Genomic DNA, 26208 nt, shown 5'->3' with positions numbered 1-26208 from the left:
ATTTCATATGATGAGGCTTTTATTATGGCCAGTGATCCCTTGGAAGGCTTTCATGAAGTGAACCTTGCTTCGCCTACTACACCAGATCTTCTCGGAGTAAATGAGCCAGGGACTCAGGAACAAACTACCTCACCCAGTGTCATCTACCGACCACATCCTTCTGTTGTGTCCTCCACGCCAATCCAACCCAATGCATTAAGTGTTTCTGACCTCCCCACACAACCTGTTTATTCATCTCCCAGACAACTGAATTGTGGAGAATTATCAGGTGTCAGGTAAATTCCGTGTGTCTTTTTATTTAAATTGCTGATGTTTGTTGCATATAAGATGTTTGCTTTATTAAAGATAAAATTTTAAGATTAATTGTAAGATTACTTACAATTATGTAATATTAAATTGTGCCCATAATTATACATTCAGCACCACTACTGCCATTTCTAAAATATTTATTCTTAATGTATTATATAAATAAAAAAATATATTGCTCTCTTTACAGCATCAATGTTACCGACGCAGTACTTTGTTCTACCTCTGGACCCCAGAGCGGGTCATTCAATCACAATAATACCAGGAAGGAGAGCAATAACGTAGAGAGAGAGTTTTTGCAGGGTGCTACAGTAGCAGATGTTGCTGAAGGAAACGAAGATATTTTTGGGTTGAGTACAGACAGTTTATCTCACTTACGGAGCCCATCTGTACTGGAAGTAAGAGAAAAGGGCTATGAGCGATTGAAAGAAGAACTTGCGAAAGCTCAGAGGGTAAGGTTTGTTGTCTTTTCCTCCTGCTTTTTCTCTCTTCAAAGTGTTTCTAATACTGCAGAATGATAGGTGGGCCAGAAGGTACACTTGAAGTCTACTCATTTCTTATAGATTTATTATGATGTAATTATTTTACATAAAGTTTTCTTAATGTGTGCAGTGCTGATGACTTAGAATTATTCCTTGATAATGTTGTTTTTCTAGTGCTGCTGCTGCTACTTAGCCATGGAGAATTTTCCTGTAATATCATATTAAACACACTTTCTCTTTGAAATGTAGGCCATTCCTTCATTCTGACATTTGAGAACAGGAGTAATTTTCTGTCATTCTGCTGTTAGTGAATAAGTATTCACTGGCTGATTATATACCTTTTGAGTCTTCTTTCTCCTAAAGTATAAAAGTTAGCATGTTTAATGGAATTTATAAATGCTTCAGAAACAGGGATGTTTCAGAGGGGAATGCCTGCATAGGAAAGAAGCAATAAAGATGTCACTGGTGTTCTTTAGAGTACTGTTACACCACACCTGAAATTGAATATGGATACCTTTGAAGACACTGTGGCTCAATTCATTAATATTTGTAAAGCGCTTTGTCTTGTTTGGTTGGATGGTGCTATATAAATGCAAAGCCATTATTTATCACTTTAACATTCCTCCATTCTTAAACTTTTAAGTAGATTTAGTGCTGTTTGTATGTGTGCTATTTGTATCTGTGCCCCTTCGTCTCCTCTAAGGGATTCCATCCTTGCTTAGATTTAAGCTCGTCTTATCTTGTGTTTGACCTTGTTTTCCTCTGTTACCTCATCTCGTTGGATGCAGTCATCATTTCTGTCATAGTTGCATTTGCCCTTGTTAATGTGAATCTCAAATATGGGTTCTGACATCACTTCTTCTGTTGATTGTTTTATTGCTGAATAGTGGCTTCCTTTGCTAATATGTGTGTTGGTTAGCTTTTGACCACTGAAAGAAAACATTAACATGAGCTAAATTTGAGGACCTTGCATGTGAACATATAATCCTAGCAGTTAAACTTGGAACCTTAAAAAGTAAGAACAAATTAATGTTTAAACTTTAGAAAAGCTCTTCTAGCTCCTTGCATTATACGAAATTACAGCTCGTGTACTTGAAAACCACAACTGGTTACAAACCTGCTACTATTACCTTGGAATTATCTGAAAATCCTATTACAGTGTATACCACATTGTCTCTTAGAGATTGAAATGTTGCCTATTTCACACTGAAATTTGCTGAGGCTGTTTTGAAGGAAATGGCTTGAAGGCTGCTAGGACATACTAACTGCATGTTAGGTATTTTCAGACTTTGGGTGGTCTTAACAAAAGCAATTCAGCGCTAACTTGAGACTGGATGTCAAAGTTCTTGCTAATTCTCAACTCCTCATGTGATTCTTAACATTGTTATGCTGGATGGTTAACTTACATTTTGTCTGCTTGTGTTTCTAAACTTGCACTGTTTCAGAACTGCACAATCACAACAGGAGTCTGTACAGACTGTACAACAATAAACTCTATTCCTTCTGTTATATCTACTTTCTTCCCCTTCCTATGTGAGGACTAATTTTTTCTATCCCTAATTCATCTCTGGTTTCTTTCTTTCAAAAGTTGTGGCTGTTCACATAGTGCAGTACCCGCCCTGTGATACTCAGTGTCGTGAAATCTTTAAAGTTTTATTTTGAAGTATATTCACTTTCATCGATGAGCACTCAGTTCAAAACCTGTAGGGATGTAATTAATAGGTAGTGTCTCTATGTAGCTGATTGTCTTTTGCTTAATGGCTTTAAATTCTCTGTAATTCTCCATGCTGTTTATTAGGAACAGTAAGAAAAATGAGATTTACAATTTGCACTTGAATTTTGTTGAGCTTATTGAGCCTGGAAACTTTGCAGGCTGCAGATTTCCCAGGAGTAAACAAAGTAAATGCAGATTTGCTATTTTGCAATTTTCATTTGTTCTGAATTTTCTACCCTAACTTTATATGATTGTAATATACATCAAAGATTGGTTTTAAATTGTTGCAGTTGTGATCAGAAAGGGAACTAGAAAGGAAACGGAAATTTTGAAGATTTTTTTTTTTTCATGTCTCTTCTTGGAGTGCAACTTTTTTCTTAATGTGCTCTCTTTTTTTTATGTTAGATAATGTATGTATGACATATAATTGTTAGGCATTTAAATACGGTTCTCGAATATATTATTCAGGAATAGAATAAATACTCTTTTTTTTCTCCTTTGTGTATACCTTGTATTTCTTAAGACTACAGACTTTTCAAAATAAACAGCATTGCTAGCAAAATTGTTAATTAAAAAAGACTTTCAAAAATTTGTTTCTTGATTAGAGAAAACTATACTTTCTGCTTCAATCTAGATCAGTTGCAACATCACATCATATAATAAGATTGGGAGAAGGGTTGTCAGAGGTAAGAGCAGGGCAGTATTCTGTACTAGTGGAACATATAACAGTTTACATAATTTTGCCTTTAAATTTTTCCCTTAATTAAAACAATGTAGCTATTTTCAATCTTTGAGGCAATTCAGATAACTTTTTGCTTATTTTCTCACTGAAGTCTTAATTTCTGGCCGTGTTCTGAAAGCAGAACTGAATAGTCTTTGCTTTAGATGATCTGGACTTTTCTCCTTGTTTCACTGCCTTTTTAAAGAGCATCAGGGAAATTGAGAAGCTGTCAAAAGGCTTAGTGATTCAATGCCTGGAACTTTATCTCCTCATGTCTCTATGCATTTGCATTTTTTCTGCCATGTTTGGATTGAGCTATGTCACTGTGGTTACTGAAGATAGGTCAACCACATGTAAATAGCCTCAGAGAGAATAGGGATGGTATTTTGGTATATGGTATTTCTTTATGTACAGACTCTCTTGAGTCCCAGCAAAGGAATACCTTTTGCTTTTCGTCTGGTTTAACCAACACGTTGCATGCATTTTGGACAGCTTGCTTGCAGTTTTTGTAGCAGTTTGTAGTCATGTTTTCTGTGAATTTTTGTGTGATTAGTCCCAAAGTTATTACTGTCAATACATTGATGTCATCCATGACTACAGAAAGAAACTTGGCTTTCTGTGTTGATATGTTTTCTCTTGGAGAGTTGAGATTTGGGTGTCACTGGTGGTTAGTGCTCTTTGATGAGGAAAGAGCACTCTTCTGGACATGCTGGTTGCAAACAGTGTATTTGGTTTTCATGCTGCCCACGGTCTTTAGAGTAAGATCTGTACACTTGTTGGTAACAAGTAAAACAAGTTTGACTCTTTGTAATGGAAATGTGAATTACTGGTATTTTCCTAACAGAGTTAAATTGAGGGTTTTTTTCCCCACTGATCCAGTGATTCTTGTTAAAGAGGTGACAGGATAGAATGTGGTATTGTCGATTTCAGTCAATGCTTTGAGAACTTGATTTTCAGATCAAGATTTTTCCTTCAAAGGCTTCGATTTCTGTATGCTTTCTTCATCTCAGAAACAGAGTGTTACAGTTTGATCTTATGTCTTCAGATCTGCAGTAAAACCTGACATTTTTAAAACTTTGCATGGATTAATCAATAAACAGGTTCACAATAACTACCCAGGAATTCCATGTACTATACAGTACATTCAGCATTTTAATTTTTTTCCTTGTTATTTGCTTATAAATTAACAAACAATAAAAATGAGAATGCTCTAGAACTCCACTTAAGAGTATGCTTTCAAGCTTTTCTAAAAATCCAATTGTAGTTGAATTGTAAGGCTACAGGCTTGTGATTGTTAAAGATGTCTTGGTTCTCTGAAGGTGTTTGAGCAGTTCTTGTCTGTCTTTGAGTGATGAAAGTTTTTGGTTTCCACACCTCTGATGCTGTTGAAGTGTATTGTAGGCATAGAAATTTTCTCAGCCGAGTAGAAGGCTACATGCAAGCAATTTTACCCATGCCATAAAATGATAATTCCATTGTTTGTGAAATTCTACTAACTCTGGAAAGATATGCTGGACTTTCTGTCCCATTTAATACCCTTGTGAATGTGGTTGCAATGGACTGGTTTTTATGTAGCTCGTTTAACTTGTGTGCTGAGTGAAGACGAGTCAGATAGGAATGCATTCTATTTTTTTGACAATTTCAGAATTCAGCAGTACCCCACAGTTCAGAATTTAGGTGCTATCTGTAGAAAATGTTCTTTCCTTGATATTATGCATCTGGTTCTGACTTGGTTAAATTGCTGAATTAGATGTAGGATGATCTTCTTTCTAGAATTTAAAGTGTGAATGGCTTTGAAGCAGTAATTTGCATTTTTTATCTCACTGCTTCTTTTTAAAGACCTATCCTGTAGTCTGTTTGAGAAGATCAAAGTGAAATAAACAACAAAATGACTCTTTGATACAGATTTTTTTTTCCATGCTAGTTAAATTTTTTTATTGCCTACTTCAGTGAGAATAGTTGTAGTGTGCTTTATAATAGTTCATCATGTTTTTTCAAAACAGTATTGTGTGAAAGGACTGCAGCATTAATGGTTAGTCTTGCACACAGAGTTGTCTTTTCTGCTGCTTTTTTGGGTATGGCTGAGAAGTCTTCAGTAATGACTCTGGCACAGGCAGTAGTGAAGTTTCCAATGACTGCTAAGCTTTGTGCTTAGCCCTGCCTAAAAGACGTGAGCTTAAACTTGCTTGACAAAAATAATGTATTATATTATGGTTCTCTTGAATCACGTCATGGGAACTTACCCAGTATGTGGCAAATCCAACTAAGTAGCTGTGTGTAATAGACTACTTGGTGTTGTCTCCTTTTTGTTTTTGTTAAGTAACTTTACTCGTCTGCTTAAATTTTAATCTATTTCCTCCTAATCTTTCTGGTTGCAGGCAAAATGGTAACTGTTTTATGTAAATAGTGTATTGGGAGTGATAGCCCAAAAGTGAACCTGAGGTAGTTTTACTTTCATTGTGAGTTTGGCAACTCTTGACCTGAATATTAAGATAACCTCCTTTTAAGACATACTGATGTGTACATAGCATCATCCTTACAATTCAGTGAAGTAAGCCAAAGGAAATGTATTGGTGTTTTCTCTGCATTTGTAGGAAAAGTTGAAACTTGAGCTTTAAGCATTTTTCATCAGAATCTTTCATTTCCTAATTAAGAACCATACTTTATATGGGAAATGCTTTAAACCAACACAAAATTAAATTTTGTTTCCCTCTTTCTTTCTTTTACATCTTTTTTTTTTTTTCCCATTTTTTAATCTTTGGTTTTTTGTATTCATGCCTCCTTCTGTAGCTATTTTCCTGCTGCCTTTTTTTTCTTTTTGAAGAAGAAAGGGATAGGTCACTGCACAGAATTGTAGCAAGTGAGTAAGAGTTGAGTACTATTTGAGAAATATCTTGTTTGGAAAAAAACCCATCAATTAAGTGATGCCTTTCAAAATAGTTAAAAGGTTGCATAATGGAAAGCAAAAAATCCAAATGACAAACAAACTAGACTAAAAATCAATCAAAATGTCTGAAGTTAAAACCAAATAATAGAAGGGTGAAATAATACATTTGGTACTAAATGAACCTAGCAGAGTCCTTAAGCGCTTGTCAAATCTAGGAGCTGAAGTCAAAAAGGACCCTTCACATTACAGAAAGATCAATTGCCCATTTCACTGCAGAAATGGAGAGCAAGACCTAGTATTGGCATGCTCCAAGGCAAGATGCAGTTTCCCACAGTGTTGTGTGCAACATTACTTCAGTCATGAAGACTTTAGGAGAAATACTAACCACCTCCCTAAAACACATGGGAAGCTGCCATTTCAGCCTTTTTTTGTGACTCTATAGTGACTGGCCTTCCAGAGTTTTCTGAAGGCAGATGTTTTCTTGGCTGTCTTGTGGAGGTTTTCAGAGCAAATCATTGCTAGATTGTATTTGAAGTCTTTAACCTGTCAGTGACAGGGTCTTGCATTTCAAGAGTGACAGCAGTGTAATAGCTATCTTGGCAGGGGGAAGAGGAGGAAGAACTGAATGAGAGTGGGAAGGGAGTTAAGGCAAAAAAAAAGTTCGAAAGGTCAGAATTGGCTGTCTGCTGCTTTTCTTTCTTGTACTTTTTCTCTACATCCTTTCTTTCTGCAAGAGTTTCCAGGGTTTAATGGTTGGGGAAGGGGAGAAGAGCTTTTCTTTCAAATTTCTTGTCAACCTTTTTGTACTTCTCTGTAAATTACCCCATTTTCTCCTCAATACAGATAAGATTGGGCATGTGTAACCCTTATATTGCCAAATCTGTGTTAAAATCTTACTGTAAAAGTGGTAATGGTCAGACCTTTGCTCAAATTTTAGTGGTGTAGACAGCATTTTGAATTTCATTATGTTGATTTAGTTTTATTTATATATCTGCATAAACAAGAGCAAGGATATAATTACAGTATGATTTTGGAATTGTATTCATTGTAAGGAGATATTCAGGATAGACTATTTATAGTAAAATATATTTTAAAATTTATTTAGAATTGGGGATTGTCTTGAGACAGTGCTTTTTGATTTTTTTTTTAAATTTGGGGGTTTTTTATTTTTTAAAAAGGATTAAGGAATGACTAGACAGAACTGATGTTCTGTCTGCCTCTATAATGATTTTGATCTATATTTTAAGTGAATTTAGTCTTTCATACTTTCAGGAAAAAATGCTTTTTTTACTTTGGAGAATTTTGGAAATGTTGATGTTTAGCTAAGGGATACTTTAGATTGGCCTGGTATATTTCTGTACAGCAGGAAGAAATAGCTGTATATGCATAGCATTAACTTAATTGTTTTTAGTGTTAAGATGAATATTTTGAAAGACTTTGTTTAGCAAAGGTTTTATGCTCCTCTGATTATTTGTTTTTTTTTTCTTTTTGTCCCCCCTCTCTTTTGGTATTAGCTTTAAAAGGCCAAATTACTACTCTTAAGTCAGAATAAATAACTTTCAATTTTCCATAGGAGCTGAAGTTAAAAGATGAAGAATGTGAAAGGCTTTCTAAAGTACGAGATCAACTTGGACAGGAATTGGAAGAACTTACAGCTAGTCTGTTTGAGGTTTGTTGGAGTCTTCAATGTGATATACTATAAGGAAGCTGAGCCAGATGTTTTATGTAGAACCAGTGTATTGTATGCTGAATTTTTCTGCAAAAGCTTTTAAAGGGATTTGTGTCCTGAAGACCTGGGTGTTGAAGTAGAGGCTTAAGAGCAAGCAGCAGACTTTTCACTTAGATGAGAGATATCTTATTGAGCTTGTCAATCCGCCTAGACACAAAATGAAGAAAATAAGGAAAATATATCAGCTTATTTTTTGGCATAACTATTTTGAGACAGCTTCTCTGTCTGACAACAAGGCTATCTAGATAAGAGCTAAATTTGGGGTTGCTATGGTAACTAAATAAAAAAATAACGTAGTTCCAGATCAATGGAGGTTGCAAGTACATAACTTAACCATGTTTTCAGCTTCTGAATTTTGGGTCTGGCAGCATGCTACACCCACAGACTTGAAAAGAAACATTAGTACTGAGTGATGAACCAGGGTGAAACCTGATTACCAAGTGAGAAGCCTGAACTTTAAGTAGGACCAGCAGTAGTACTAGCAGAGATTGTGAGATTGCGTTATACAGAAAAAAATCCTAAATCCATACTTGAAGAACAATCAGTTCTCATATCTTAGGAATATATGTAGGAATGCCTCAGGCCTAAATTGTGGTATCTTTAATTGTCAGAATAAATTTCATAATCTGTGGATGATTTATATGTTTACTAAATCCTAAGTATTGGCTTTCAGCATATGCATAAAGATACCACATTAGATATGTTTTAGAAGCAGTGATGTTGTATTGGTATAAGAGTGCTATTAAGAAGCTTGAAAATACTGCCATGCAAAAATCAAATTAAAAACTGCTCTATGGGTTTTGTTTCATCATCCTGGCAGGACAAGTTTACTTAAAATATTAAACAGTTCCTATGTGTAAAAAACAAATGGTAGACTGGAAGGGTACTTTTTAGCATAAATACCTGTGTATTTTGGGGGAGAGAAAAATATTGGGCAGATATTTTAATTGTAGAGGAATAAAAATAAAATTATCAGTAAAATTTTATTTTTATGACATTTCATAACTTAGAACAATGTGTCAGTTTGTTAAAACTATGTTAATTGAGTTCTATTTTGTGATTTGATGTCACTAAGAGACCCTAACAAGACGCAGTGGTGAGGTTTATTGATTTTTTTTTTTTTTTTGCACTGGGATCTACAGCCCTTGAAATCATGTTTTATTCTGAATCCCACTAATTTCAGCAACCATGTCAGTGGTTATGCTAGAGCTTATATTAATGCATCCCAGTGGAGGATCAAGACTTGTTTTGCACAGCTGGATTCATATAATAGCTTATTACACTGTAATAGCACAGTAACATGCTTTGCTTTCAAAGGTACATCACTAAGCAGAAACTGCATGATCAATGTTAAATGTATTTGTACACATTGTATAAATGTGTATGTTCCCATTCCTGCATGTGTCTTGTTACTTAAGAAACTTTTACAAACCCATATTACACAGCTGTGTTGTATGCCAGTGGGAGCCAGATCTCTTGGTATGATGATGTACAAACTTTTTTGTTTTATTTATATAGCGTCCAGATGTGCTAGGCGCTTTACAGATATGAAAATCATCCTATCCCAAGTAATTTAGTTGGCGGCTCTGATATTTCAATTTTTGTTACCTTCAGTAAGTATCGCATGAGAACAGTAATCTGATCACAGGTGCAAATTGCTGGATCAGAGCCTAAGCAAATACATTATACAGACAAAAGGCTTAAAGGTATGAGGTAAAAGGATGTTTAAAAAACTCTGTCCTTTTATGCTTTTTTTCTTTATTGGCTTAGCCTTGTTTCTTTACTTGGATTGTTTTTTTAGTGCTTTTTCTGTTCTACTTAAGAAATGCTTATTAAATGACAAACTGTTTTTATGCTGTTGCTTTGTCTGTTTTGCTAATGGCAAGAATTTAGACTTCATAGCTGTTTGACTGGTTCCTTCATGCAGAAGTTTACAGTTGTCTAAAACTGGTTATTCTGGTTAGAAGAAGGTAGAAGTTCTTTTGAATGTTCTACTGTGCCCATGTTGCTTTTGTTGCTACTGGTTCAGTCTTTCCCTGGCGGTCAAGGAACTTGACTTGTCAGCCACTGAAGCGTGACTGGAGCCTGGTGTTCATGACAGGTATTGTTCCTGCTGGAGGGGGGTGGGTGGAGTTGCTGAATTTCTGAATCTGGATTCAGGACCAAGGGGAAGAAACTTGGTGGGCCAGTGATGAATCCAAATGATAGATTTGTAGTTTTTTTTTTTTAATGTAACTATTTCATTTCAGACTATTGCACAACTTAATATTCACAAGTAGTCTCTGTGAAGCAAAAGTATGTCCTTAGTTGTTGGATTTTTCATAAATTTGTGTGAGGCATTTACACTAGATAAACATTTTTTTTATAGGAAGCACACAAAATGGTTAAAGAAGCAAATGTCAAACAAGCTGCAGCAGAAAAACAGTTAAAAGAAGCACAAGGAAAGGTGAGCTTTTTTTCTAGCTTGCTTGCTTTGTCTTTTCACATGGTTTTAAAGTATGAATCATAAAGATATAGATAAAACATTACCTGTATACATTATATTAGAATATATACAAAGTTGTTTGGTGTTACTTGACATATTCTTGGCTAACACACATGGACAGGGTGTTTTAGCATCATGTCAGATAGCCAGCATGGTGCATAGGAAGTGAGTGTTACTATGGTATGCAATGGCATAGACATCTGTGTGCTAGTATTGTTGGAAGATGGCATCTTGTTTTGAGCCAAGATAGCTGAAGATTTTGTTAATTGATTCAACATGTTCTTAGCCTAATATATTTTTTTTGTTTGTTAATGACTTTATCCCCCTCCATCCCCCCCCGAAGATTGATGTCCTCCAGGCTGAAGTAGCAGCATTGAAAACACTGGTACTGTCTACTTCACCAACGTCTCCAACTAAGGAGTTTCAGTCTGGTGGAAAAACTCCTTTTAAGAAAGGCCATGCGAGAAACAAGAGTACAAGCAGTGCTATGGGTGGCAGTCATCAGGACCTTACCATGATGCAACCAATTGTAAAAGACTGTAAAGAGGTAACAGTATAAGGATTGTTCTATATTTGCTGATAAGCTGGCTTTATTGTTTTGTTTTACTCACACTAAATTTAGTATATATTAACTCTTCATGTAATGCTGACTATTTTAGAGGTGTTTTTCATTAGTGAAAGAACTTTACTTACATACCAATAGATGGTGGTTCTTCCAAGTCTCGTTTACCTTTAAATCATTAAGGGAAAATGAAATAAGATTTCAAATATTGGAATTAGTAATTTAAAGATGGTAATTAAAAAAAACAAACAATAAACCGAAGCAATAAAACAGAATGATAAGTCCTGGTGACTTTTTACGAAGTCCTTTGCTGAAAATTCATAAACTTTCATAAATGTTGTATAAATTGTCATAGAAAAGAAGAAGAGTAATTTTATAGATAAATAATGAGTGAAAGAGGCCAGGGAAAAGACATAATCAATGACTTATTAGAGAACAGGAGGAGAATTACCACTGGAATTGCAGGGGCCTGTGTGATTTTTTTAAAATTTTTTTTTTTTTTTAAAGAATGTACTTATGTATCTGAAAATGGGGAAATAATGAGGGGAGAGGTTGGTACTTGAGTCCTTGGAATGGTAGTAACAAAAACTGACCAAAGAGTTGAGAAGGAGATTATTTTACAGCAGATGAAATTCTAAATAAGTTTGAGAAATGAGGCATCTAGGGAAAAAATGCAACTAGCAAGCTTGCAGTTGTGAACTTGGAAAGAGCTACATTGTGCTGAAAAAAAAAAAAGGTAGCGTCCTTGTTGATCATTGTCTGCAGACACCATCTCAGTGCTCAGTGGTGGTCAAAGACCAACAGACACTTAGGAATTCTTAGGAAAGGAATAAATAGCCAAAGAAAAAGCATTATACTGCTGTATAAACATATAGTAAATGTGTGTTTCTATGCATGCAGCTATATCATCTTCATCACAGGACATAATGAAAATGTGAGGAAGTGTGACATAAATGGTCAAACCTATGGAAGGATTTCTGTGTAGAGAGAGATACTTGAGGTAGAAGAAAAATCTCTGCAATCTCAGGTGACATGTGGAAGATGAATGATGAACAATTATTAATGAATTCTTGTAATAAGAAAACTCTGGAAGCTAAAAGGAAAATAATTTTCAGTCACATAATGAAACTTTACTCATTGTCACGAGGTAGCAAGATTAAAAATATAAATGTGTTCAAAATATAGTCATGCAAAGTGACAAAAGCCTCTCAAGGTATATAGAAGACAGATATGACATTTGGCTTAGGAAGCTTCTTTAACTACAGATTGCTAGGAGTTTTGAGGCTGTGAAATGAATCCATATCACTTCCTCTCATATGTCTCTTTAGCCAACTCTGTGGCTGCTGACCATTGTCAGAGGGGAAACAGGCCAACTGGATATCTAATGTGGTTCAAAGTGGTTCATTTGTACTGGACACGTTTTTACAATAAACCTAGAAAATAAAGGCATCTTTCAGTTTTGTTTTCATACTCAAACTTTAAAAAAAAAATAAATCAGAAGATTTACAACCTACCTGCCCACTTTCAGTGGTATCCAGTATATTTTCCTTACTAAAACTGAATCCTTGTTACCCTTGAGAAAAGGGGAGAGCTGGGATGGAATCCCATTACTTTGTAAACATCACACTGAGGTCGTGACTCAATGAATTTTTTAAGTGTTGGGCAAGAGCGAGAGAGGGGAGAAATCTGTTTTGCCTCAATTTCTTGTGGAGAGAAGGTGGGGAATGTGAGGGATATGCTGCAGAAGAACCAGTCTGCCTGACATTTTTCTTTAGTTCAGTCTCCTTTTTGTTGGCTGCATAAGGAGACGCTTTGAGGCTGCTCAAGGCTGCTCAAACCGGTGACTGTTCTTCCAGTGACAGCACAGGGGATCACTAAGAAACACATGGATTTTCCACCCACTGGGACTTGAGTCTTTCTATTTCTCATCTGAGCAGGAGTATTTAATGGAATGTAGCATGGGGTGAAGAAAGCAAGACTGCCTTTGGCATGGTGGTTAGATCATGGTTTTAAGCAGGAGAGACATGCCTTCCCAGCTGCTTTTGTTATCCAGTGCTTTGTGGTTTTGTTTCCTGCTTTTGATTATAGTTGGTCTAAGGTAAATGTTTTTGCATTTCTGGGAGCTGTCCCCAGTTCTGTCCCCTTCTTGCTAAATGTTCTTGCCACTGAGTTAAATTACCCTTTGCATGTCATTCTTCTAACGTTGAGTGACTCAACTTCAAAAGGGAGTCTGAGAGTTCCCTTGCCTGGGGCCATGCAGTGGCCTTTTGATGTGGGGAATATAGCTTTAGACTCTTATGGAGAGTCTACCACCTAGAGATGTTGGATGGAGCTGGGTGGAAATACATCAACTCTCAGGTTTCTGTGTAGAATGTAGACAGAGTCAGGAGTGGCTGGCTGTCCACCCTAAGTTGCAGTGGAACTAGAAAGGTGCCAGCATCCCAGAGAAATACATCCTAGCATGTGGTAGTAACCTCCTAGGATAAATTGACATGTCTAATGATTTTACATATTAAAAAGATTGAGATAAGCTGAATAGCTACCTGGATCTTAAGCAAACAGATAGCATCCACTCACTGTAAATGCTGACAAATACTTCAGTGTCATTCAGAGAGCTAAAATGTTTCACTGATGTTGTAAACAAAAACATAAAAAATTTAACTAAAATTATTTTTGCATTTGGCTGTATATTTAATTTGTAGTAATCAAAACTGACCTAATGAAAATATAAGTAAAGACAGGGAGGAGATACAAATGTATGACATTGTAGAATGGAAAGGAAGAACATCAAGCTATGTTCACTGAACAGTTTTTTCAAGGCAGCTTCTTTATAAACTGCAGGTTTGGGTAAAATTGAGTTAAATCTAGAAAATAACAAAGTTAATAAGAAATGCATCTCAATTTTTAGAATCCTATAGTACAAATCAAAAAGAAATGTTTTTCTGCTGGTATCTCTTGATTATATTAATTTTAAAGCCAGACCTGAGATGGATTTTAAGGTATGGGAAATGTTCCTTGAGGGAACAAGTTACACCTATTGAATTTAACTTGTACAATGAAGTTGGTGGCTTACCAACCAGAACATTTATGGACTAGCTTAATTAAGATGGTTGTTCCTGATTGTACATGAGTATAAAAGCAAGTAACTCCAATGGAAAACAGATTTTCCAGCCTAATTTTTCAAGGAAAAAAAAAAGAAAAGAAAAAAAAATAAAGTTAAACCAAAAAACTCTGAAAGTGACAAAAGAAATCCCCCAAACATATATGTAAAAGAATGGCAAATTGCTGGGGACTCAGAGGAGAGGTAGTGCATGGGGAAAATAAAAAAGGCTGAATGAGGTTGGTTCAAAGCAGCACACTGATCTTTTTAATAGGATTAAAAATCAATTTTTAGCATACGTTATATATTTTCCTCTTTCATTATTTTACCTATATTATTTGTTTTTAATAATACAAAACTTTAAGTTCACATCCTGGCTTGCCTTTTGCCTGCAGTGTGCATCATTCTCATAGTTTTAGGAGTATAGGTCTGTTGTAGTACAAGAAAGGGATTTAACCAGTTGGAGGGGAAAAGATGCTGAAGCAGAATGTCAGAACCAATGTGAGGATGGTGTTGCATCTGGGGAGCAGGATGGTGTTTCATATCCCAGTGGGGACTGGCAGTAGTCTTTTATGTTGGATTAGGAGCATGTGTCACAAACACTCATCCCCATTCTGCTTGGTTTGTGTCCTGGAGCCCATGAACAAGATTCTTCTCAAGTAACCCTAAACCAGAGATGTGTTTTGGGAGCACCTCAGTGTACTCCAGCTGTTATGGGTAGCCAGCCCATCGGACAGGCTGTCTGATAATGTGAATGTAGATTTTTAATAGCAGTCTAGTACCGATCTCCGGAACACCAGACTGGATAGCTGCCGTCCTACTGCTAAGGGATCTCAGTGTGGAGATGACAAAACAAAATGTTTTCAAAGCAGGTAAAATTATCTTTTCCTAATGCAGAGCATGGTTACTCCCAGCATGATTTAATGGGTTGTTTTAGCATTTCCTCTTGGACTAGAGGAGCTGCGGGGGAGCAGGCTCATAAATCATTCCCAGTGAATATCCTTGCCTTTCTGTTGGGTGGTAAAGGAGAGAGTTTGGGCATAAAGATGAAAAATGAAGTATACTTTTAATTGATTTGTACATTGACTTCCCGTTTACTTCTTTTGGTATATTTAGTGTGTTTAGTCTATTTTCTTTAAGTATTTGGACAGCAGCATGTTACAGTCAGTTGAAGTTGTTTTCTTTGAATTTCTTTGCTTTTCTGTAACTCACAGAAGTGGAGGTGGACTAAAATACTGTAATGAAGATGCATCAAGAAGGAAACTATTTTTTGGCTTTTTTTTTTTAAACATTCAGTTAAGTTTTTCAAAGCTATCCTGAAAGCTTAGGAAATGAGGGAGAAGTAATTAGCTTGTCCCTGGTGTAGTGGTGACCAGTAAATGAATTATCTCTGTGTCTTGAAAATTATATATTTTAATTTGCTTATATTTACAGTCTCAAGAGAGTGGATTTAAGAAGGTGTTCATAGCTGGACCATGATAACATCCTTTCACAGGGCAATGGAAAGCATTTTAATACTCGTTATTTACCTGTGGATATTTGCAAATGATAGACAATGGTGTGATAACTGCAGTACTAAAATATGTGAATCTTTGTGTGTTCTAGGCTGACCTGTCTTTGTACAATGAATTTAGATCTTGGAAGGATGAACCTACTATGGACAGAACATGTCCTTTCTTGGACAAAATTTATCGGGAAGATATTTTTCCATGTTTAACCTTCTCAAAAAGTGAGGTAATGGAAATGTTCTAAATGTGGTAACTGACACTTCCCTTTAAATGTATTACAAGAACCCAGTAGACTATTGAATTGTTTTTAATATGAAGTTTAACCATTTTTGTTTCATTAGTGTATGACAGTTTCCAGTGAAGTGCTGAAGTTTAGTCTGGAGTATTAACCATTTTTTTCTTTTGTTTACACTGTTCCAGATATGGCCGTTTTAGGGCTACTTCTTGTAGATGTTACTCCTCTTTGTCAGAATCTGATGTTTGTAAGAATGGGTGGAGGTTTTATTCCTACTACTTCAAAGACTGTAAAAACAGTGTCCTGTCCCAGTGTCTTGTTAATACAGGGGACAGTAGAGACTAATATATTTAATTTTGTAGACCAGTTTTCTCTCACATCGGTCGAAGGAGACTGCAAGCAAGTCTGTGAGTTTTCTTGAAGAGAGCTTTGAGTTACAAGAATTGGACTTTGGGATTTTCAATTCAACAGGGGCAGTTTGGAAATAGGATTTTAGAAGAATTGAATTATGAGACTTTTTTCCTTGTGCTATTCCCACACGTTCTCCCATACAGAGGAAAGACTGGAGTTTTATCTGTCTTGGGATTGCAGTTCCAACTGCTTTACTTTGGTTTTGTTCTTAAGCAGCATTTACAGGCTGTAGTTGGGGTATCAGTAAGGAAAGGAAGCATATTCTTAGATCTTTATTAAAATAAGAAATTTTAAAGCCATAAGTATTGATATTTTTTTCTCAGTAAAATTAAACCCTTTGCATAGAAAATCCTGCATTTTCTTCATAATTTTTATCTGTTATTTTCAGGAGGTGTTATGTTCTTGTCCCATGCTTTTCATCTGTGGTTACTTTCTGGCCATAAGCATGCACAATCTTTTAGTTAATTGTATACTGGTTTGTTATTGTTGGTGTACACCATCATATGAACCTCTCCCACAAAAAAGTTTACTTGGTTACTATAGGAATTAAATTACTTCTTCAGTATATGTAAGTAGGTCATTCTGTTGTCTTTCCCAGCAGCTTAATTTTGGTTTTGTGCTTCAGTGGTAATATAATGACTGTAGATGTATATTGCCTCTTAAGGGAAGCATGAGGCTTCTTGCACTTGTCAGTTACAGAATTTATTGTTTTCAGATGCTGTGTGTAGTGACCGACTTCTGTTTTCACTTGGCTGTTGATAGGCTAATGTGCAGTTAACCAAACAATAAATTATACATGTACTGTGTTTCTGAATAATTGGAAATGCAGTTATCTGAATGGTTGAAGTATTACATCAACTGTTAGTAGCCTCCTGTGTATATGTATAGTGTTTTTCTTTGGGGAGATGACAGAGAAGGAGCATTTCATATGAACTACTTTAATACTAACATTCTGTTTTAAAAAATATTTAAAGTACAATAGAAAAAACATCTTTATTATTGAGTAGGAAGGAGCCTTAGTACAAAATCATTTCATTAATAACATAAATTGCACCTTTTTTAAAATCAGGTAATAGCTATTACTTAAAACAATGGTCTTGGGCGAGTGTTTAGTCCAATCAAGCAAAATGATCACATTTCTAGTGTCTTGTGATTGTGTGTTTATAAAAAATTAACATAAAAAAACCTGAGCAAAGTTGCACTTTGTTTTAACTAGACTAGTGTTTGAAAGTTGCAACTGGCTTTTCTATATATTAGGTTGGCTTTTCTGTATATTTTTCAGTCTTACTTGTTTGTACACCTTTCTAAAAGCTGAAAAAGTTGCATATTTACTTGTTTTATTCAAGCTAAAGAAACATGCTGCATAATTTTGTATTTTTCATATAACACAATAAAATTAGACCAATTTTTAAAATAAAGTTTGTGCCATATTAAGTCTCTGACAAGAACACGGCGTGTACAAACGTATGTGCAATTTGGGCATATGAAGAATGGCTGAAGATACTGTTAGCTTTTTAATCATGCTTGACTACATTCCTGGCTGTAAAGAAGTTACCTTGCCTCAGGGAAGGCAGGGTTATTTGGAGGGCAGAATTTAAGCAGGAGCTTGGAAATGGGACCTCCTGTTCAATGATGAAAGCGAAATCTCATTTGTAATAGAATTTTTGTTTGGTGAGTTGATTTTTTTTTCTATGTTGACTTTCCAGAAGAAGAACTATGTCACTGCTTTTAGGCAATGGATAAAGAAGAGCTGTTTTTAACCGTTTTCTCAATTTCTCTTGCAGTTGGCCTCAGCTGTCCTGGAAGCTGTTGAAAACAACACTCTGAGCATTGAACCTGTTGGTTTGCAACCTGTTCGATTTGTGAAAGCTTCTGCAGTTGAATGTGGGGGACCAAAGTATGTAAACTAACAAGAGGGGTAATCTTGACTCATTTGAGATATCTCTTGCCTTGAGAAAACTGCTATCAACTGATGACCTCAGTCAAATTTGTATCTTAAATTTAATTTCCTAAAATCTAAGACTTCGAGATGGTTGTTACAAAATTTTATGGGAAAGTAGGCAATTAAGAAATGGAACTTTAAAAGAGACTAACATAAAACAAACCGTGCCTTTTGGGGAGAGCTGTGTGCTTCACTTACAATGCATTGACCCCAAAAGTAACATTCGCCTCTTTGGAGAAGACCATCCTGATACTTAAAACAGATGCTTTTGACCTAGGGGCTCTCAGCTGGAAAGCATCATGAAAGAAATAGGTGTTGGAGTAGTACAGGCTGAATATCTGACATCTGGAGGATTTGTGGCATAAGAAATTTAGGATATATGTAAGACACTGACAAAGGTAGCTGAAGGATTTGAAGACAGATATACAGAGTAAATCCTCTGAGTTTGAGCAGGAGGAATGTAATGAAGTAGGAATGAAGGTGAGTGGGAGTTTGAACCTAAATTAGGAAGTATGCTTGAATGACAGTAAGGTTGTTTTAGAAATTCTGGAGTGGTCCTAGAGGAATCTGAAGCAAGACTTGTTGTCAGGTACTGATACAGCTGTTGAAGTTAGGTGGGAGGGACTTGCCCTGAGACACTGAGACTTTGATGGATGTGAAGGAAGGGATTTGTAGCGTGCTTCAGCATATGTCAGAGTAAGCAAACAAGGTCAGTGTTAATTCGGAGCCTTCCAGATCTTGAGAAAGACATGACTTTTCTCTAATATTTGATTTGAGAGAGCTCAATTTTATGATAGAAGTCTTGCATGAAAATGTTTCATCTGACTCTTTAAGATTTTTTTCTTTGTCATTGCTATTGCTTTTTAGTCCTTGTTTTTCCTCTATTTTTGAGTGGAAGAGAAACTACAATTAACATATCTCAAAATTCTTTCTCTTTAAAGAAACTGTATAAAATGAAAATTGTTTTTTGTGACAGTCTTTGATCCTTTCTAGCCTACAAAATTCAAGCATTCATATATATTCCTCAACTTATTCCTGTTACTAGAAAACACACTTTTTGAGCTGTAACAGCTCCTCGTTAGAAGGGCCCGCACCAATAATGGAGCTACTCAAGTGAACTCATGTCCAAGAGCTGCCACAGCGAGCTGTGTTCCATGAGTGCAGTAGAGAATCTGGACAGCCAGAAACTGCTGAAACAAGTCATGTGTCAGAAACCAATTGGCAAATTGATTTAAAGTCACTGTGGTTCAAACAACTTCGCTGTATCTTGACATGATGAAATACTTACTCAGGAGACTCAGTTGCATCATTCAGAAATTTCTTCATATTTTTAATCTGTTTTCTCCAGTGTAATATAGTTTTTTAATTAGAACTTATGAAATCCTTAAATAGTTGGCTAGATATATAGATTAACATTTTGATATGACAGTGCACAAGTTGTAATGTAGTTATTTTAGCTATATCAAAAGGTTGGGCATATTCCTTTCTCAGTTTTCCAGCTCCTATGTATCAACAAAAACTTCTGTGGTGTTGCTTGTAAATAAGTAATAGGTGAGGAATGTGCAGTATTTAAGTGTAGTTTGACAGCAAATGGGCTTTGCCTTGTATATGATCACTGGCACTGTATGGGAAAAGGTGTTCCAATTTTCATTGAATCAGAGTAGCAGTTTCAGGTTTTTATTATTATACAGTGCATAGCACTGTTTTTATTGAAACATCTTTAATACATAATATAGACAAATAATAACAAAAACTAGAGTAATGTTTTTAAAGGTTATTTTGTTGTACAGTTGCAGGGGGAAACAGATGCATAAAATAGTGGGCAGTAGCCCAATAGCAAAGTAAGGAGTAGAGGGTGAAGAGCCATGATAGTAGTAAAGAAAGGTTCTTGCTATACAGAAGGTACTGAGTGGTGCCTGTGATGGTGTGCAGTAAGTGCTGCCTTAACAAAAGACAGCTGGGTTTCCCCACAAGACTCAAATAATTGTCCCCATGGGTAAAAAAGCACTAAGCTGCATGTGGACCATACAGCACAGAACTGAGTCATCAGTAGTAACCATTGTGCCAGCATTTAACCCTGTGTGATGGAAGACAACATATAGAAGGTAATTATGTAGCCAGAAGGAAAAAAAGGTTTTATTTTCCTAGCACTGAAAGTTTGTCTGTCTTCTGACAATGGCCAGACTGAAATTGTGATCAGCTTGCTTCAGCTGCTCTAGGATTTCTTATATCAATGCACTGCTGTCAGTCCTCATAAACTGTTATGGCAAGTCATATACACACTTCAGTTTTCTCCTGTCTTACATGGTTCTGTGGACCTGCTGCAGGCTGTTTAAAAGGCTTGTGAGCCACTGTTTAGAACCACAAAAACTTAATAATTTTTGTTCCACTTTTGAAAGGCTGTTTGTTCTTAGACTCCCTAATTTCATGAGGTAGAAATGGGAGGGAGAAGAGTCAGCAGCTTTTAAAATTAATGAAACAGTGGTTGCCATGACAAGCTAGTTAATCTGAGATGCTGTAGTACAGACATTCCGAATAAATCACGTTCTCCTAATTTTTAAAAATTCATTGTCTTTTCCTAATTTTTTTTTTCTGGGGGGAAGAATTTGTGGTGACTACTGACCTTTCCAGAATACTGCATATTTGCAGTATACCAGAAGTAAATTTAATTATTTTACCATTGCTTTTTGTAGCGGTAACATAAAGAATTATTGCCAGACAGCTTATTTTCCTTTGTTCCAAATTATTTTACACTCTGAATATAAAATATGATTTCAGTTTAGCCATAAATGCAAAGCTGGCCTTAGAATGCATTTAAGAGAGGCTTCAGAGAATTGAATGCTCTTCTGTAGGGCTGATATTTTTTATGATGAAATACAATATTGAGTGGAATTTTTAAAATATCTGTTTAAATGTTGACATCAACTGATAATTTAAATAATGCTTATTTAACATATCAAGAGTTAAAGAAATCCAATGCTCCAGAATTGTCAAGCCAAACTTGAATTAGTGAATATGAAGTACATGCCCAGAGCTGAAGAAAGTTTTAAAATTCAAAAAAGCATCAAAATGCACCAGTACTGGAATGAAATTAGTCCTTGTGGAATTAAAATAATTGCCAAAGTAATGTAAAATGAAGATAGAGACTCGTGTATCTGCACCAGTGTGAAGCAGTTCCATTAATACTGTAAACACATGCAGGTGTTTGACATTAATGTCAGATTTGTTTATTAAATCACGTGACCTTTATATTTGTAGGAAATGTGCTCTCAGTGGACAAAGTAAGTCATGCAAGCATAGGATCAAATTAGGAGATTCAAGCAGTTATTACTACATTTCTCCTTTCTGTCGTTACAGGGTGAGTAGGTTTACTGTGATTTCATTTTGCGTAGTTATTTACTTATTTTTTTTCCATACCGTTATGCAAAATTATATTAACCACCATTATTTTTTTATGAGTTCAGATCACTTCTGTGTGTAACTTCTTTACATATATTCGATACATCCAGCAAGGACTGTTGAAGCAGCAAGATGGTGAGTAGGAAATTGTGTTTGGTGTATATGAACAGAAATTTAAATAGTGCCTGTGCCTAAGAGTTGCTTATCTATGCACAATAGCTGTGACCTGACATTACTGGAAAGCTATCAGTTTGTAGTCATTGTTGTAATTTTGAGAATGTGGTGATATTTCACTTTCCAATAAAGTTATTTTTTTCAACAACAACAAATTAAACCACATTGATTTTTAGTCCATCTAAAAAATCCTTATATATTATTCGGTAGGAAATGTTATGAAAAAGTCTGTAACAAGAGGAGTTAGTCACAGTTTTTCCACAAAGTAGTCAAAAATCAAGTCTTTCACAGAATATGGAGATATTTTAGACCAAAATACCTTCAGTTTGGTTTGATCTGAGCCATTTTTTCCTTTTGCTTGGTGTTTTTATGTGTCTTTTCATTTTGTACATTAAGAATTGAGAGAGCAATTCTTGCCATACTGTTTTTTCAGGGGGAGCTGGCAAGAGTGACAATATTTAGGTTCAATTGTAAAAAGTAAACAGGAAGCCTGTTATATATATACAGAAAACCTGTATACTGTAATGATTCATCTGAGTGCAGGTGAAAGGTCATTGCAGTAGCATGACAAAATCTCTTGATTAGGACTCTGGTTATAAATGTAAGGCTTGATTACTGTCCACCCCAAAAGAGAAATGTGTTTTTTACTGCTGTTGCTTCAGGCTGTGGGTTTGAGTTTTTTCTACCATTGTTACCCAGCTTCTTTGTTCTTGTCAGAATAGCATACCCAACAACTCTATTTAAACCATGTCTGCAGAGCAATGCAGAAATTTGCCTAACTGTGCTACCTGGTTTCAGTATGTCCATTTAAAGGATGTTTGTGAAAATGTATGGATTGTACACTTAGTTACTTAATTCTGGAATTTAAACATATATTGCGTGTTGGAGTTGTAGTTACTGGTCTTCATTTTCAAGACCCTTTTACCTGTTTATCACTAGAAAAGAAAATGAAGATAATTTGATTGTGTTTAAACTGCACACAGTTGATTTAATTGTCTTTCCTGTCCAGGTCAAAGAATATTGCCCAACAGCCTTCAGTCCAAGGTTTTTTTGAAACAGGTCATATCACTTAGGCTCCCAGATATGCTGAGCACAGATAGCGGAAAAAGTGTCATTAGCCTTGTGTCAATAGTTAATTAAAAATTTTGCTTTCACTGTGAAAATATAATTTTTTTAGCTCAGTTGCATTTTTGAAAGTAGAATAAAACAGCATTGCAATATTTATGTATGTCTGTGCATTTCATTATTCCAGTTTTCGAGTCTCTGTGGATTTGCTTCATCAAGAATTTGGCTGGAATTAGCCCCACTTTCCTATCTGACCTCTAGTCATCTCTTCTGATGTTTCTAAATTTCTAGAGCTCAGGATTTTAGCTACATCGAAATATTTTGTTTCCGTCTCTAACCTTGAGTACTTCTGAAGTGCTAGACTGTTCCTTACAAAAATAATGCTATTTAGTTTCACTGTCAAAGGGCCATGGAATTTACCAGAAATTCACCTATTTCATACACTAAATTATGTTTAACAATACCTTCAGATGGTGGTAATTTTTACTGATGTACCAGCATCGCTAAAGATCTTGAAAATGTCTTATTTAAAATTTAATATGATGTATAATTAAAAGGCTTTTACTTTGACCAAAAGAATCTATGAGGTTTCAACTAAAAATTGTTTATTTACTATTGAGATAGAAAAGCTAAGTTAATATTTTTTTACATCAAATAATGAAATATTTTCAGCATTATCAGATTTATTTATTCTTCACAAGAAGTTCAGACAAAAATTGAGTTTGGTGTTTCAGCTCCATTATCATCTTTAGTACTAAAATACGAAATTTGCATTTGTAGCTTTGTGTAAGTATTTCAACAATACCGTTGCAAGAATGTAGGCACTCATAATAATTGTCTACATAATGTGCTGTGTGCATTTCTACTAATGCACCATGTAATTTTTGAGACAGAACTCACTTTTACAAAAGTGGTTTTTGAAATATGGTAAGGAAGACCTTGTACTTTTTGTTCAGGTTAATTATATTAGTAGACATTCTGTGTTAGGATCTTGACTACATGGAAATTATTTTTGTCTTGTAATTATATACTCAATTTTGATTTGTGGCGTCCAGAAGTTTACAGTATGCACTAGAGTCATCAAGTTTAGGAAAATACAGATGAAATAAGAAAAAAAGGCCTTTCCTACCCAGCTTATTGTTGCTGCAGATTCCTGTAGAAAAAAAGAGGGAGGAAGGAAGATTATAAATGGAAAAAATATAACAAAATTACAGATTATTTGATTAGGCAATTCTTATTCAACAAGTTCTACTTTTTTCTTTTTGTAGTTATTTAGTTTTACAGGTGAGTCAAGGGGCAGGGCAATTAAAATGAGGCACTGCAATTAATTGAAGCTGATAAGAAATACTGATGTATTGTTGTTCTCAATTTTAAAAAGAAATCTAAATTTGAGGAATTTTTTTATAGGACTATCACTTACAATTTTTAGAATATATACTTGAATAGATTTTATCATAACCAAGCACAATTAGCCTTTACACATTAATTTTGGCTTTACTGGATGTTTGTTACAAAGTTCCCCATAACTCATGTAGAGTAAAGCAGCCTGAATACATCAGTTGAAATAAAATATGAATTAGGTATGTTTAATGATATTTCTGGTTTTTTTTTTAGTGGATCAGATGTTCTGGGAAGTTATGCAGCTGAGACGAGAGATGTCACTAGCAAAACTTGGCTATTACAAGGAAGAGCTCTAAGTCTTATTACTCGTGTGCGTGCATGAACTTCATTGAATATACATAACTAGAATGGCTGAATCTTTTTTTTGTCACTTGATATTTATTTCCACAAAGTGGGTCCAAGATCTTTCTCCTTTTGCAGATGGCACTAAGAAGTACTGTGATTGTTTTAAACTGACCTATGCTGTATATGCGTACATATAATATTTAGTTGAACAAATGTGGCAAACACTTGCAGGTGTATTAGTGATTGTAATTTACATTTAAAAACAGAAATTCTGATTAAAGTGTTAATCTGAAACAGCCTCTGTCTTCTGTTGTTTGTGATGCAGAATAATGTGAATCTCCCTGAGAAGACATTCTAAAATGTAAAAATGAGATGATTTTGTGAAGACAGAATAAATGCCTGACATGTTATTCATTGTAGTGTTCAGATACATATATGTAGCTCTCTCTGCATACATGCCAATACAGTTAACAGACAATTAGAGAACTTGGAATTCTTTGAAGTGCTGCTTTCCTATGCTTTTAATTTTTAAAAACATGTAAGAAGAGAAACATATACAGCATAATAAACCTGAGTATCTTCTCTTTAAAGTAGGATGCTTTTTGAATATCAAGGAACAATAAAATTATCTTGTTGACACTTTGGTTAGAAATCTGTCCTGACCCCTATCTGACTGCTAAAAACTTTCTCATTCCCTCTGATTTTCTGTCATTAAAATGTTTTCATTCCTTTAAATGTTTTTGTTTGGTTTTTTTTTAATCCTGCCCTTTTTTTGGGTTTCAGTGCTTTATACATAATTTTTCCCACAACTGCCCTTGAAAGTGGGAAATTTCCATGATGTGATTTCTTTTAACATGTTGATGATAACTTCCACATAATGTTATCAGTTTTTTCACATGTACAGATTGTGTCAGACAACCCTAAAAAGGATCATGGCCTCTTAAATATGCATTTTAAAGTGTTACTTTAGGACTTGAAGTTCAAGTGGTCCTTTTTTTCCTGGACATTGTCTAAGCTGAAAGCAGACAGCTGATGAGGTTACAGGAGCATAGTTGTGGATATGTACTAGACTTGCCCTTTAGGAAAAACGTTAGATCTTGATCCTGACAGCCATTTATCAATTGCACTTAAGATTAAAGCACTGGCAAGTAAACAGACAAAGATTAGAAGGAGAGTTTATATAGTTGTTTTTTTAACAAGAAGCATGTCAGTGGATACAGATCTCTTTGATGCTGAACAAAACCAGCGCTATTCATCACTGTCTTACTGGAATGTTCTCCGTTTTCACAAAAGTAATAGAATGAGCAGTGAAATTTAATACCATATTTGTGTTGCTTGTATGTACCTGAAAACACTTTGCTAGTGTTGGCTTCAACCTGGCATTTTAATGTTAAAATTAAAACAAACAGCTGAACCTAAACATTTTACAAGTAATGGAGTATGTATGTCCAACCTGGGCTGTTTCAGTACTGAAGAAATATTTTTATTTATCTCCTCTCCCTGGGTACTACTTGCTGATGGAGACACCTGGAAAAATTCTACCATAAATTGTTAAAGGGTTGTTTATTCTTTCAATAATGCTAAGGAAGTCTGGTTTTGCTGACTCTTAGAAAACAAGCTGTGTTTGTTGGTATTATGTTTTATGCTAGACTCATAAATGCTTCCTAAATGATTGTTAATCCTGAGTTTACATAATGAGGTGCAACTGTGTCCATGATTAACTGACAGTAGGCAAATGGTAGCCAGTAGCTGTTGCTATTCTGACTTAATATCCTTTACAACAACTAAGTCCTGTTGCTCAT

At 35.2% G+C, this 26208-nt stretch overlaps 1 protein-coding gene across 2 annotated transcripts; it reads left to right on the top strand.

Moving 5' to 3' along the window:
* Nucleotides 1–25141, top strand: RAB3IP (RAB3A interacting protein). 2 transcript variants are annotated; one of them, XM_029963451.1, is made up of 10 exons: nt 1–275; nt 497–758; nt 7684–7779; nt 10208–10285; nt 10668–10871; nt 15592–15720; nt 17925–18037; nt 21341–21440; nt 21547–21616; nt 24335–25141. In XM_029963451.1, the coding sequence occupies exons 1-10, from the start codon at nt 25–27 to the stop codon at nt 24415–24417; spliced, it is 1386 nt and encodes a 461-aa protein (XP_029819311.1). In that variant the 5' UTR covers nt 1–24; the 3' UTR covers nt 24418–25141. The 2 variants fall into 2 exon arrangements, with proteins under 2 accessions (XP_029819311.1, XP_029819312.1); XM_029963452.1 differs by lacking the exon at nt 7684–7779.
* Nucleotides 25142–26208: the final 1067 nt, after the last annotated feature.

This window comes from Manacus vitellinus, unplaced genomic scaffold (assembly GCF_001715985.3).
Source record: "Manacus vitellinus isolate BGI_N305 unplaced genomic scaffold, ASM171598v3 scaffold_5_pilon, whole genome shotgun sequence".
Taxonomy (NCBI): domain Eukaryota; kingdom Metazoa; phylum Chordata; class Aves; order Passeriformes; family Pipridae; genus Manacus; species Manacus vitellinus.
Note: the sequence above shows the minus strand (reverse complement) of the source record. Positions and strands in the feature narration are given on the sequence as shown.